The sequence below is a fragment of the Oncorhynchus mykiss genome, chromosome 9 (assembly GCF_057628025.1).
Source record: "Oncorhynchus mykiss isolate SJ-2025 chromosome 9, ASM5762802v1, whole genome shotgun sequence".
NCBI classification, from domain to species: domain Eukaryota; kingdom Metazoa; phylum Chordata; class Actinopteri; order Salmoniformes; family Salmonidae; genus Oncorhynchus; species Oncorhynchus mykiss.
In genome coordinates, this window is record NC_143030.1 from 12984049 (window position 1) to 12998563 (window position 14515).

Genomic DNA, 14515 nt, shown 5'->3' on the forward strand with positions numbered 1-14515 from the left:
TAACAGACTGAATTGAGTAGACAGAATCCAAAGCATAGGAAAAAGCAAGCTACAGGACGTCACTGGTGACATTCGGCATGGGAACACCCGGAATAACGGCTTGATTATCTTGCGCCGCACAAACAGAAGGGCTCTGTCCTGCGCGTTGGTATTTCCCGACAGAGATTACGGGAGGAAATCAGAGAGGCTCAGGGAATAGAAGAAAAAACAGGCTACAGAACATATCAAAAATGATTTGTTTACTACCGATGAAGACATTTAGGCAAGACTTGAGAATCAAGATAATATTACGAAAATAAGTTCAACTGTGTGTTTAGGCCTATTCTAGATTGAGACGGATTGAATTTGATATATGACATATTTACAATCATATAAGAATCACAATGAGAGCCATATAATGTATGGGTACCATATATTACATTTCAAACACTGACTTACGTAGCTGCTACAATAATATGAAAATCAATACTGTATTTCTTGAGGTAGTACAAGTACTTGGGAGTATGGCTAGACGGTACACTGTCCTTCTCTCAGCACATATCAAAGCTGAGGGCTAAAATAAAATCTAGACTTGATTTCCTCTATTGTAATCACTCCTCTTTCACCCCAGCTGTCAAACTAACCCTGATTCAGATGACCATCCTAACCATGCTTGATTACGGACACGTAATTTATAGATCAGCAGGTAAGGGTGCTCTCGAGCGGCTAGATGTTCTTTACCATTTGGCCATCAGATTTGCCACGATGCTCCGTATAGGACACATCACTGCACTCTATACTCCTCTGTAAGCTGGTCATCTCTGTAAACCTGTCGTAAGACCCACTGGTTGATGCTTATTTATAAAACCCTCTTAGTCCTCACTCCCCCCTATCTGAGATACCTACTGCAGCCCTCATCCTCCACATACAACACCCGTCCTGCCAGTCACATTCTATTAAAGGTCCCCAAAGCACACACACTCCTGGGTCACTCCCCTTTTCAGTTCGCTGCAGCTAGTGACTGGAACGAGCTGCAACAAACACTCAAACTGGGCAGTTTTATCTCAATCTCTTCACTCAAAGACTCAATCATGGACACTCTACTGACAGTTGTGGCTGCTTTGTGTGATTGTTGTCTCTACCTTCTTGCACTTTGTGCTGTTGTCTGTGCCCAATAATATTTGCACCATGTTGTGTTGCTACCATGCTGCGATGTCATGTGTTGCTGCCTTGCTATGTTGTTGCCTTAGGTCTCTCTTTATGTAGTGTTGTGTTGTCTCTCTTGTCGTGATGTGTGTTTTGTCCTATATTTATATTTATTTTAAATCCCAGCCCCCATCCCAGCAGGAGGCCTTATGCCTTTTAGTAGGCCTTTATTGTAAATAAGAATTTTTTATTTTTAAATGTTTTAAATTGTACCTTTATTTAACTAGGCAAGTCAGTTACGAACAAATTCTTATTTACAATGATGACCTACCTAGGAACAGTGCCTTGTTCAGGGGCAGAACGACAGCATTTTACATTGTTAGCTCGGGATTCGATCCAGTAACCTTTCTTAACTGGTTTGCCAAGTTAAATAAAGGTTAAATAAAATACATTTCTGACACGTTAAAGGAACATCCAGTCGCAGTTATTCTCCTCGACACTAGAGAGCGGACCAAATAAATTATGCTCGGTTTGTCCCTTATCATGCACCGTACTCTGTCTTATTTTGCAAGGACTCGAAGTGGGAGGTCCTTTTCCTCGCAGACTCCAACATGGTGAGCCGTATTTCTTTATGATTTTCTCCCGAATCATCATCAAACATCACTTTTTCTGAAAATAATATTGCACATATAACTGCGATTGTATGAAAATATATACTTTGTGCAATGGTTAGTCCCTGTATTTAAATAATAAGTTATGTCTGAGTCTCTGAAACGATTTTAGGAAAACCGATTCGTTTGACCATTGTAGCCACCGGCTAGCTGGTTAGCATCAACTCTGCCCATTTCAGCCAAACATGTTTCCGTTACCACGATTTCTACGTTCAAAAGACTATTCCCGAAGTTTATACTAGCCTTGGTAATTGAGCACACCTTTTGCGGCGAAAATGTGTAAAATAAGCAAATGTTCTTGTGCTTTCACCGAGTAGGCCCCAGCCGGAAATCGCGTTCGTGGACATATAGCAAATAAGTAACTTGCATGCTAACATCTGCTAGCCATACGGGTCGCATGGTACCTCAAAACGAACAGCCGTTTGTCCGGTAAACTGTTCCAATGAAGTTGTACTGCTGTGTTGTTTAACCTTGTTTTCTGTTTACCAGGCACGAGGACCGAAGAAGCACCTGAAGCGCGTTGCAGCGCCCAAGCATTGGATGCTTGACAAGCTCACCGGAGTGTTCGTAAGTACATAGAAAGTAGCTATGTTGAAACCACAATGTTACTAGCTGGTTGCAGACTAGTATACAAATGGTTGGTCATTCATATCTAGCCATCAGTTTTCCATTTATTTTCTCGACGAACATGTCATTCATTGTCTTGTCCCCTACCTGTTCCTCACCTGGGCTGTTGGAACGCCGCGCGACCCAACCTAACTTGAGGCACGTTCCCCTCCTATTGAAAGAACATTAGCTTACTTGTCAAAACATTATTAAAGTGAGCACCGCAAACCGTTTATGACGTTGCTGGAAGGCGCTACATACTCAATTCTACTCTTTACGTGTAGTAGGATGGGGCCTGTATACTTGTGTGTCTGAGCAGAGCTGTTGTTCAGGGCCTGTGTACTTGACTTGTGCTTCTGAGCAGAGCTGTTGTAAAGCAAGTGAGTTTGTTTATACTAGACCCCACCTACAGTCAACCAATCACATCAATGTAGAATTTTGCTGGCGCATGGTACGAAACTCTACCGGAGGCTCAGCGATTGCATCACACCATACATATGGCACCTCCGTATCAAGCATAAATTGTCTGTTGCTAGATTGTGGCCCTACAAATGTTTTTAACCAATGAAGGTGTTTGTAACATACATTGTTGTAGTCATTTTCTATTTCATCTACTGAACTGTTGTGGCTTTCCCTCCCATCCTAACCCCATTCCCCACGTACTATCGTACTCTCCTCCCTGTGTGTAGTGGTCTGCTGTCACTGCATTGTCTATAGCCGATATTGTTAATGAAGGTAGACTCGGCAACGTGCCTTTGCCACAAGCAGCACTGCAGATATTGCAACGAATGAGATGCAAAACTTCACCCTGTCACACTGTGTCAGAGTATGAAGATGGGTTTGCTTCACGCTGTTATGTGGGAATTCTGGGATCCAAACTGGACGTTTAGCCTCGTGCTTCAACGCACTTAGTAGTTGCAGATATTGAGCCACTATGCTGTTTACTTTGTGCGTCGACCTACGTCATATTGTTGAATCCACCTTTTAACTGCTCTAATATAATTAAGAGTGCCTAACCCTATTCTCCCCCTGTAGGCTCCTCGCCCCTCCACTGGTCCCCACAAGCTGAGGGAGTGCCTGCCTCTCATAATCTTCCTCAGGAACCGTCTGAAGTACGCCCTGACCGGAGATGAGGTCAAGAAGATCTGCATGCAAAGGTTCATTAAGATCGACGGCAAAGTCCGCACTGATATCACCTACCCTGCTGGCTTCATGGGTAAGTGGCTGGGGGACCGGGGTTGGGTAAGTGGCTGGGGGACCGGGGTTGGGTAAGTGGCTGGGGGACCGGGGTTGGGTAAGTGGCTGGGGGACCGGGGTTGGGTAAGTGGCTGGGGGACCGGGGTTGGGTAAGTGGCTGGGGGACCGGGGTTGGGTAAGTGGCTGGGGGACCGGGGTTGGGTAAGTGGCTGGGGGACCGGGGTTGGGTAAGTGGCTGGGGGACAGGGGTTGGGTAAGTGGCTGGGGGACAGGGGTTGGGTGAGGAAGGGAGCCATAGGGGAAGGCAATGGGAGAAGCCAAGGAGTACGGAAGGGCGGGTAAATGTTCGGCTGGCTCCTTTCGGGGTTAGGCGACGTGAACGTCTGTGCCTCTCCTATTCCCTTGAGAGACCTTCGCTTGGAAAAATGGAGAAATAAACCCCCCTGCATTCTTAATTTGTCCCTTTTTGAGACACCGTAGCAACAACACAGCCAGTATACACTTCCACAAATTATTTTAAGATAAAATCAAGGAGTATGTAAATTATTGTCATTCTTTCAGAGATCTTAGTTGTGTAAATTTAGACCAGCTGTTTGGTGCCATATTTTTCAAGTGGAGGGAAAAAAATGCACAAACTTTTATTTCATTGAATGATAAACACTTCATTGACGAATCACGTCTGTCCGTGGTTCCCATTCCTGCTAGGAGTAGTACTGTTGACCAATGACTGACAGAGGCGTAGCTTTCGGCTATCTAAACTTTGTGTGCAACTACGAGGAGGGGAAATGGATTGTAATTGTCTTAGACCACTGGCTCTTAGTCCTGGTCCTGGGGACCTAACGGGATGCATGTTTTTGCCCTAGCACTACACAGCTGATTTAAAAATGGTCAGCTCATCAAAAGGCTTTGATTTTCAATCAGGTGTGTAGTTGCTAGGGCAAAAACATGCACCCCCTTGGGTCCCCAGGACCAGGATGGAGAACCACTGGCTTAGACTGTTGACGACATGTAAACCATATTTTCTCTCAATGTTTATTGAAAACCCATACATTTTGCACAATGAGCATTTGTCTTTCAAATACATCTTTGCAGTTGATGGTTAGCTAGAGCTTTAACAAAAAAATAAGTTTTGTTGCCATATTAACATTGACATGATCAGTCTCAAACGCCTCAAAACAAATCACTTATGATTCCCACGTGACGGCTTGTCACTGTTGCTGTGTGACATCAGAATCGTAACGCATGCCTTCCGGGGTGTCATTCTCCTTAAGTTGTTGATCAACCCGTCTGTGCAAACGGTTAAGCCAATCGCACGCGTCGTGAGTGAATGAGCGATACTAGCAAAGTCCTACATGCATCCTCCCTTGACGCAATCACACATTTTTTTTGGGGGGGGGGGGGGTTTGTTGCGCTGACGAAAGCACAGCTAGAAGCATCTGTTTTTCACCTCAGCCGGTGATGAATGTAGAGGGCAATGAAGAAACACTTTGGTTTTGATCAACGAGCTGAAATAAATCTCACCAATACCTCTAAGAAGTTCTGAGCTCTAATCAATAGGATGTTTTTTATGATTCAACCTGGGCCTAGGTCACTAAACAGGGTGCTGACGCTCCCCTGATTCGTCTCTACAGGAATTGTCTAATTGGATATGGGTGGGCTGTAAGGCACTAACAGTAATGGCTGGCTTGCTCTGGGCTTTTAGGACAGTGAATGATTTTTGATTCGTTTTTTTGATAGTGGTGCTGCTTGGTGTTACTGGGGAGCTGTAAGACCAGATGGTCACTTCGAGGGATTACCTCTGGGCTCCCGTATCCGCGCCACCAAACCTCCCGTATCCGCGCCACCAAACCTCCCGTATCCGCGCCACCACACCGCCCGTATCCACGTCACCAAACCTCCCGTATCCACGCCACCAAACCAATAGACATCCACTGTCTCATATTCACGTTTTTTCTCGGGTGCGCATATTCCCTCACACAAACACACAGTAGTTCTTATCACCTTGATCGCTGCCAAGAGCGACGACCATGGTGTTGATTAATTTCCTAGACCAGGTGACTCAGCCCACCATGTCACACCTCTCCTTCACTGGACCATATCACGCTGTGGAGAAGCTCTATTCCATTTCCTTGTTTCTCATGTCCTTCCTCTACCCATTGGCTGAGAAGGTCAGAGGGGGGGGGGGGTCTGAGATGTAGTCTAGCTTGTCTAAAATACTGTTGACTTTCATTCTGTTAGTCAATAACAGTTGAACCATCTGAAGTCTTTCCTAATATGAGAATGTAATGGTAACTCAAACTGACAAATATCGCCTTTTTTTTTGGATTTCATGCAAAAAGCTTTTTTGTTCAAGTTCAACCATGACAGACTGAGTGTTTGTTGTGTTTGTCTATGTTCTGGATGTGATCATCGACTCTTAATGCGTGTGCTATGTCTGTCTAGATGTGATCAGTATTGAGAAGACTGGAGAGCACTTCCGTCTGATCTACGATGTGAAGGGACGTTTCACGGTTCACCGCATCACTGCTGAGGAGGCCCAGGTATGACGCACGCTGTCACCGCATAACCCTACCGGGTGGTTGTTGTTGTTGAGCAGTACCATTATAATTGGCCGACTCGTCTGTATGACGGAGCAATGAAGACACACTTTGGTTTTGATCAACGAGCTGAAAAAAAAACCCCTCACCAATACCTCTAAGAAGTTCTGAGCTCCAAACAAAATAATTAACTGACTCCTAATGTGAAATGGTTGTTTTTCTACCTCCTTGTGTAAATAAATGGCGTGCGTGATTTCAGTCGGATCCCTTGTCCTGTATACAGAGCAATCGGAAAGTATTCAGACCACTTGACTTTATCCATATTTGGTTGCGTTACAGCCTTATTCTTATATATAGATATAGATAGAGATAGAGATATAGATATAGATAGAGATATAGATATATATATAGATATATATAGATATATAGATATAGAGATATATATATATATATATAGATATAGATAGATATAGATATAGATATATATAGATATATAGAGATATATATAGAGATATATATATATATAGATATATATAGAGATATAGATAGATATAGATATATATAGATATAGATATATATATATATATCATCATTTATTTATTTATATATTTTTTTCATCAGCAATCTACACAATACCCCATAATGACATCACAATACCCCATAATGACATCACAATACCCCATAATGACAAAGTGAAAACAGGTTTTTAGAAATGTTTTGCAATTTTGCAAATGTAAAAAGAAAAAACCAGACCTTATTAACTTAAGTATTTAGAGAACACGGGACTGCTGATTTTACTGATGTTTGTAAAAAAAAAAACATCTCGGTTGCAACCCTCACTAGAGTTCAACTGCCTCTGGAAGCAACGTCAGCACAATAACTGTTTGTCGGGAGCTTTGTGAAATGGGTTTCCGTGACCGAGCAGCCGCACACAAGCCTAAGATCCCCACGTGCAATGCCAAGCGTCGGCTGGAGTGGTTGTAAAGCTTGCCGGCAGTGGAAATGCGTTCTCTGGAGTGATGAATTACATTTCACCATCTGGCAGACCAATGGACCAGTCTGGCTTTGGCGGATGCCAGGAGAACGCTAACTTCCCCAATGCATAGTGCCAACTATAAAGTGTGTTGGAGGAATAATGGCCTGGGGAGCTTTTTGATGTTCAGGCTAGGCCCTCTAGTTCTAGTGAAGGGAAATCTTAACGCTACAGCATACAATGACATTCTAGACGTTTCTGTGCTTCCAACTTTGGTAACAGTTTGGGGAATAGCCTTTCCTGTTTCAGCATGAAGATGCTCCTGTGCACAAAGCGAGGTCCATAAAGAAATGGCTTGTTGAGATCGGTGTGGAAGAACTTGACTGGCTTGAGCCCTGACCTCAACCCCATCGAACACCTTTGGGATGAATTGGCACGCCGACTGATAGCCAGGCCTTATCGCCCAACAGCAGTGCCCGACTTCACCAATGTTCTTGTAGCTGAATGGAAGAAGCATATGTTGCAAGTCCTCCAACATCTAGTGGAAAGCCTTCCCAGAAGAGTGGAGGTTGTTATAGCAGCAATGTTCCAACATCTAGTGGGAAGCCTTCCCAGAAGAGTTTAGGTTGTTATAGCAGCAATGTTCCAACATCTAGTGGAAAGTCTTCCCAGAAGAGTGGAGGTTGTTATATCAGCAATGTTCCAACATCTAGTGGAAAGCCTTCCCAGAAGAGTGGAGGTTGTTATAGCAGCAAAGGGGAGACCAACTCAATATTAATTCCCATGATTTTGGAATGAGATATTTGAAGAGCAGGTCTCCGCATACTTCTTTGTGTAGTATAGTTGGGGTTCAGACCCCAAAACCTAGCGACTGTCAAATCAACTTTTGAGACATTTTTGGATTTAAGTGCTAGACTAGAAACTAGGTTATGGAAAGCCTTACCATAACAATCACTCACTTTCTTCTCGCCCATCTTTCCCCCTCTCCAGTACAAGCTGTGTAAGGTGAAGAAGAACCTGATGGGTACCAAGGGAGTCCCCGCACTGGTGACCCATGACGCCCGCACCATCCGCTACCCAGACCCCCTCATCAAGGTCAACGACACAGTCCGCATCGACCTCGCCACCGGCAAGATCACAGAACACATCAAGTTCGACACAGGTAACGTGAATTACTTAAATTTAAACTTAAACTTAAATTTAAAAAAAAAAACTTCTAGTGACCTAAAGGAATGGTTTGATACTGGTGAGGAAATGGGTTTAGAGATCGGGGGACTGATTTGTCTTGTATTTTAATGTACTAATTTTTAATGTACTTTAATTTTAATATACTACCCACCTATATACTCAAAAGCACTTTATGTAGTAAGGAAGTGAAGCTTCTCATCCTCCACCAATGTGGGGCAACCATTTTGTGAAATTTAACAGAAAATATTCCGCAGGATTTAATTGGTGCAGCTTGTTCAGTGCTGTTATGTCTCCCCCCCCCTGCACACCGACTAGTTTCCTACCTTCCCTGTCTGTATCCCGTGGCTGACAGGGACGTATGGCCTCTGACACCTTTTTACACAAGACAGTGAATTTACAACGGTCTGCTTTGGTACTCTGCAGACACAAACGGTACTTTACGGGATGGTAACATCTGTTCATTCAGACATTTGCTCCATAAGCACTCTTGGAAGCAAACCAACACTACGACCCAATCAAACTCGGCATTCTTCTGAAGCAGTTCTAAACCTCCTCCACCCTCTTCTCTCCTCCCTCTCTTCTCTCCTCTCCTCCCTCCTCTCTTCTCTCCTCCCTCCTCTCTTCTCTCCTCCCTCCTCTCTTCTCTCTTCTCTCCTCCCTCTCTTCTCTCTTTTCTCCTCCCTCTCTTCTCTCCTCTCCTCCCTCTCTTCTCCTCTCTCGTCCCTCTCTTCTCCTCTCTCGTCCCTCTCTTCTCCTCTCTCGTCCCTCTCTTCTCCTCTCTCGTCCCTCTCTCGTCCCTCTCTTCTCCTCTCTCGTCCCTCTCTTCTCCTCTCTCGTCCCTCTCTTCTCCTCTCTTCTCGTCCCTCCTTCTCGTAGGTAACCTGTGCATGGTGACTGGCGGTGCCAATTTGGGGCGGATTGGTATCATCACTAACCGGGAAAGGCACCCTGGCTCGTTTGACGTGGTTCACGTCAAAGACAGCGCTGGAAACATCTTCGCCACCAGGCTGGGAAACATCTTCATCATTGGCAAGGTGAGCAGAGGAGTTGGCGTGTAGGCGACCACATGTACAGAGGGAGCACTAAACATGCAAATACACGTTGGAGACAACTCGACCCCCCCCCCCCCCCCCCCCCCCCTCCATTTCTTGACACGCTTGTAGTTGCTCAGTACTCTTGTGTGATTGTACGGAGGTAGAACAAAGCCAATGCTATGTCTTCGGTACCAGTGTGATATTGTCTGCTGGTTCTATCCTCAATCGCTGGCACACTTTACACTGATGAAGAGCAGGTTCACATCTATACCAAACCAAGTAGACTGCAAACTGTGTTTTAATGTTTTACTCTTCTGTCTGCTGGGGTGGGGACATAAATGGAGGTCAAGTTGTCCACCATACGTTCTCATATTCTGGCCTTTCCAACCAGCATGATCACTTCTTTTAAAAGTATAATGTCACTTTTCAAAGCTATTTATTTAGTCCTGTGAACGCATGTCCATTTCCTGTTCAGATTTGTCTCTACTTTTCTCAGTTCTGATGGTTGATGGCTAAAACTTAAATGTTGTTTTTTAACTTTAAATAGTTGACTGTGAGTTGCACCCGTTCCCTTCAAATGTCCTCATCTTTTCTCCTTCCCCGTCTCCAGGGCAACAAGCCGTGGGTGTCCCTGCCTCGTGGAAAGGGTATTCGCCTCACAATCGCTGAGGAGCGGGACAAGAGAATCGCTGCCAAGGCCGGCAGCAGCTAAGTCCTATATGTAGGTCTAGGCATCCTGGCTTTGAAATAAAAACATGTTATTTACAACAAAAACCATCTGCTGACTGGACTTCTGTTTTCCATGTTTCGTCAATGATTTGTTAATGTATCTTTTCAGAGCAGCTTTCCCCAACAAACGGGCTCACACTTGAATAGTAGTTTCAATCTTCACATAAATTAGTGATATTTTATGTCTCCCAGAATCTCCCCTCAACATTATCATGCACTGGAATTTCTAGGGTGGAATTGGGGACGAATTGAGACCATAGAGAAGAAAAGATTGTGTTCCAAATGGCACACTGTTCCCAAATGGCGCACTACTTTTGACCAGGCACCATAGGCCTCTGGGGCCTTATTTATTAACCTTGCTGATGTACAGAAGATGCCTCCAGTGAAAGTTTTCGGAAGTTGGCGTTTCTAAAAACGGATCTTGACATGAACGTGTGCTGTTTCTAGTGGTTGGTTAGTATTGCACTCTTGTTCATGAGAAGGAAAACTGGTTAATAGGATGCAATCATTTGTCGTTAGTGAGAATCTTTAGTTGAACTTTTAAATTTTCAAACCACTTTTAAAATGGACGTCTATTTCTTAGGCTAATGCGTTACGGAGATTGTACAATTCCTCCTCCCTTCTGTCACCGTATGGTTTCATAGTCACGAAGTAGCCAACAGGTCGGGGGACCAGTCCCATTTCTCGTGTAATTAGACCCACGTCACAGTAACTAAGCTATTTCAGGTATTTTTGCTCTGCCATCGGATCCGGAGAGCGTGTTTAACGGTGGAACCGACGGTTTTATGCCACTTCTGTAGTTTTCGCCGGAATAGTGTAACTTTCTAATTTCTCAAATATTTAATTTCTTGCCATATTTTCATAGCTGAATAGGCTATATTAAGTATTTTGCTCTGCATCAAAGGAAGCGTTTTAAAAAAACACAATTGAACAAGTGAACAGGCACTTGCTCTTTTGCATTGAACCGTTTGTCTATCATTAAGTACACAATGTTTCAGTATTTGCGGGCAGTGCAGCATATTTGTGCGCATTATTTTCCACAGCCATTCGCAATCGTTTTTGCCTTATTAAACTTTTTTTTCTGTCAGATGGCCTAGGCCAAATGTTCTGCCAACACCTCCATAGACCTTTTAGCAAGTTCTCCATTGCTATTTCCTTTAGGAAACTGCCTTGGCCTAATTCCGATACTTCCAAAGGATACAGCAAATAAGGGCGTTGTCACCACAAAGGGTCAATGATGTGAGTTTATCAGTCTAAATTGTAATGCTCATTCACGCGTGCGCAGTTACGGACGGGTCTGATTTATAACTGATTTATAAAAAGGGAGTCAAGGACGGAGTGTGAACGTGGATGGAACTTCTCCACTCGCGCATCATTAGGCAACTTACTTCTACAGGGTGGATCCCAAAATAAACGTGTTAAATTATCAAAACAAATTAAGTTAGTTGTGGCAAGACATTTTATAGATAAAAAAAAATTAAAAAAAATCGCATATTGTTTTGGAACGTGTGGATGTTTTTCTGTGATAAAACAAAAGCTGATTCGAAGGGGGTGTGCCAGAGATATCGAAAGTCTTCTGCAGTAGGATACACATGCGTATCCTCAGTGAAAGGTGGCTATCGAAGGGTACACTACTTTCGGATATGTAGGGAATGGTATTCTGTTTGGGATGCAGTCGTCATGGTATATCGACGAAAGCAGTATGATTATATTTTTACCTGAACCTGTCTAGCTTTTTCTACATATTAAGTGAAAGGAGACGAGAAGAGCTGCAGTAGGGAGCCACTTTAGACTATTGAAATGCACCCAGAGTGTGTGACGGCTGGAGTCCGTCAACCCTTCTCTCTCCATCCCTCCCTATTCAGGTGGCTGGTCTCTCCATCCCTCCCTCCCTATTCAGGTGGCTGGTCTCTCCATCCCTCCCTCCCTATTCAGGTGGCTGGTCTCTCCATCCCTCCCTCCCTCCCTATTCAGGTGGCTGGTCTCTCCATCCCTCCCTCCCTCCCTATTCAGGTGGCTGGTCTCTCCATCCCTCCCTCCCTCCCTATTCAGGTGGCTGGTCTCTCCATCCCTCCCTCCCTCCCTATTCAGGTGGCTGGTCTCTCCATCCCTCCCTCCCTCCCTATTCAGGTGGCTGGTCTCTCCATCCCTCCCTCCCTCCATATTCAGGTGGCTGGTCTCTCCATCCCTCCCTCCCTATTCAGGTGGCTGGTCTCTCCATCCCTCCCTCCCTCCCTATTCAGGTGGCTGGTCTCTCCATCCCTCCCTCCCTCCCTCCCTATTCAGGTGGCTGGTCTCTCCCTCCCTCCCTATTCAGGTGGCTGGTCTCTCCATCCCTCCCTCCCTCCATATTCAGGTGGCTGGTCTCTCCATCCCTCCCTCCCTCCATATTCAGGTGGCTGGTCTCTCCATCCCTCCCTCCCTCCATATTCAGGTGGCTGGTCTCTCCATCCCTCCCTCCCTCCATATTCAGGTGGCTGGTCTCTCCATCCCTCCCTCCCTCCATATTCAGGTGGCTGGTCTCTCCATCCCTCCCTCCCTCCATATTCAGGTGGCTGGTCTCTCCATCCCTCCCTCCCTCCATATTCAGGTGGCTGGTCTCCATCCCTCCCTCCCTCCATATTCAGGTGGCTGGTCTCTCCATCCCTCCCTCCCTCCATATTCAGGTGGCTGGTCTCTCCATCCCTCCCTCCCTCCATATTCAGGTGGCTGGTCTCTCCATCCCTCCCTCCCTCCATATTCAGGTGGCTGGTCTCTCCATCCCTCCCTCCCTCCCTATTCAGGTGGCTGGTCTCTCCATCCCTCTTCCTGACGTCTCCATGGCCCCATCACCCCCTCCTTTTCTGTTCAGGTGGCGTCATCCTTTCCCCCCTCCCTCCATCCTTCCCTCTATCATTCCTACCCTCCTTCTATCCCTCCCTCCTCCCTTCTCTGTTCAGGAGGCTGGTCACCTCATCCCTTCCTCCCTCTCTCTCCTGTTCCTGAGTCCTCCAGAAGGCCATATGGACCCTGCTGAGAGACGGCCTGTTCCTCCCACTTGGCCTGCACACTCACCTAGGGAAGGAAGTGTGTGTGTCACTGTGTTTGAGAGAGAGTGTGTCTGTGTCACGGTCTGTGTGTGTGAGAGTTAGTGTAGCGTCCTGATTCTCCAGCAGGAACTTGGCCTACGGACTCAGGTCGACACTACACACCACAACACACCCTGCAGTAGATGGAGTGTGTGTGTGTGTGTGTGTGTGTTGTGGGCATGGATGGCAGGACGGAACACAACATGACTGACCATATGATCTCTGACACACCACTACAGCAATGTCCTCGGCTGGTTTATTTTAGGGACAAGAAGTGTGTGTGTGTGGCTTTGAGAGGGAATAATTATCTACACTAGAGATTCTACCGTCTGACACTAGAGACTCTACCATTTGACACTAGAAATTATACCGTCTGACACTAGAGATTCTACCGTCTGACGCTAGAGATTCTACCGTCTGACGCTAGAGATTCTACCGTCTGACACTAGGGATTCTACCGTCTAACGCTAGAGATTCTACCGTCTGACGCTAGAGATTCTACCGTCTGACGCTAGAGATTCTACCGTCTGACACTAGAGATTCTACCGTCTGACACTAGAGATTCTACCGTCTGACGCTAGAGATTCTACCGTCTGACACTAGAGACTACCGTCTGACACTAGAGATTCTACCGTCTGACGCTAGAGATTCTACCGTCTGACGCTAGAGATTCTACCGTCTGACACCAGGGATTCTAACGTCTGACACCAGGGATTCTAACGTCTGACACTAGGGATTCTACCGTCTGACACTAGAGATTCTACCGTCTGACACTAGGGATTCTACCGTCTGACACTAGGGATTCTACCGTCTGACACTAGGGATTCTACTGTCTGACACTAGGGATTCTACCGTCTGACACTAGGGATTCTACCGTCTGACACTAGGGATTGGGGGAATATGTGCATTTGTTTGAATGAAATCTATGCAGCTGTGTTATTTATATTAGCTTTGTCTAGTCTCAACTGAATTTGTGTGAGTGACTGTTATCATTCAGTTCCAGCATTCATTTACCTGCCACCTACCTACTCAATATAACTGACCGTTTTGGATGTTCTGATCACAGGCTTTGATGCTTGAAGTCATTCCAAACTTTACTTCTGGAAGTTTGTTGTACAAAGGCAGTTCCAGCATTGTTTACTGTCCAGCATCAACTCATTTTTCATTTATAGTGTTTCATCCCCTGATCAAAGAGCTCCTCATGGATTAACTATAAACCAAAGAAGTGCTTCTCTCCTGTCTCTCTTCATTCTAAACTTTATTGACATTGTTTCTAGGGACAAAGGGTAAGTAATACTCAGAAATATCCTCCTCTCTTTTGAGATGCAGAACTGTACACACACACACACACACACTGTTTGAAGGGTGTAATGTGAGCTTGGCCAGG

General features: G+C 45.3%; 1 protein-coding gene and 2 non-coding genes across 3 annotated transcripts; all 3 read left to right on the forward strand.

Annotated features, from left to right (window-relative positions):
• The first annotated feature begins 1605 nt into the window (after positions 1-1605).
• Positions 1606-10105, forward strand: LOC110531420 (small ribosomal subunit protein eS4). The gene is made up of 7 exons (XM_090183502.1): positions 1606-1739; positions 2286-2363; positions 3438-3618; positions 6042-6139; positions 8100-8271; positions 9174-9331; positions 9942-10105. Exons 1-7 carry the CDS (start codon positions 1737-1739, stop codon positions 10041-10043), a joined length of 792 nt encoding a protein of 263 aa, XP_090039628.1. The 5' UTR covers positions 1606-1736; the 3' UTR covers positions 10044-10105.
• LOC118966239 (small nucleolar RNA SNORD61) lies at positions 5071-5146 on the forward strand. Its single transcript, XR_005053498.1, has one exon. It is a non-coding gene; the product is annotated as a small nucleolar RNA SNORD61 (small nucleolar RNA).
• LOC118966238 (small nucleolar RNA SNORA57) lies at positions 9436-9570 on the forward strand. The gene has a single exon (XR_005053497.1). It is a non-coding gene; the product is annotated as a small nucleolar RNA SNORA57 (small nucleolar RNA).
• Positions 10106-14515: the final 4410 nt, after the last annotated feature.

Coding starts and splice junctions, on each gene's coding strand:
- LOC110531420 (XM_090183502.1), top strand. Junction 6,140..8,099: donor TCACTGCTGAGGAGGCCCAG/GTATGACGCACG, acceptor CCCCCTCTCCAG/TACAAGCTGTGTAAGGTGAA. Junction 8,272..9,173: donor ACACATCAAGTTCGACACAG/GTAACGTGAATT, acceptor TCCTTCTCGTAG/GTAACCTGTGCATGGTGACT.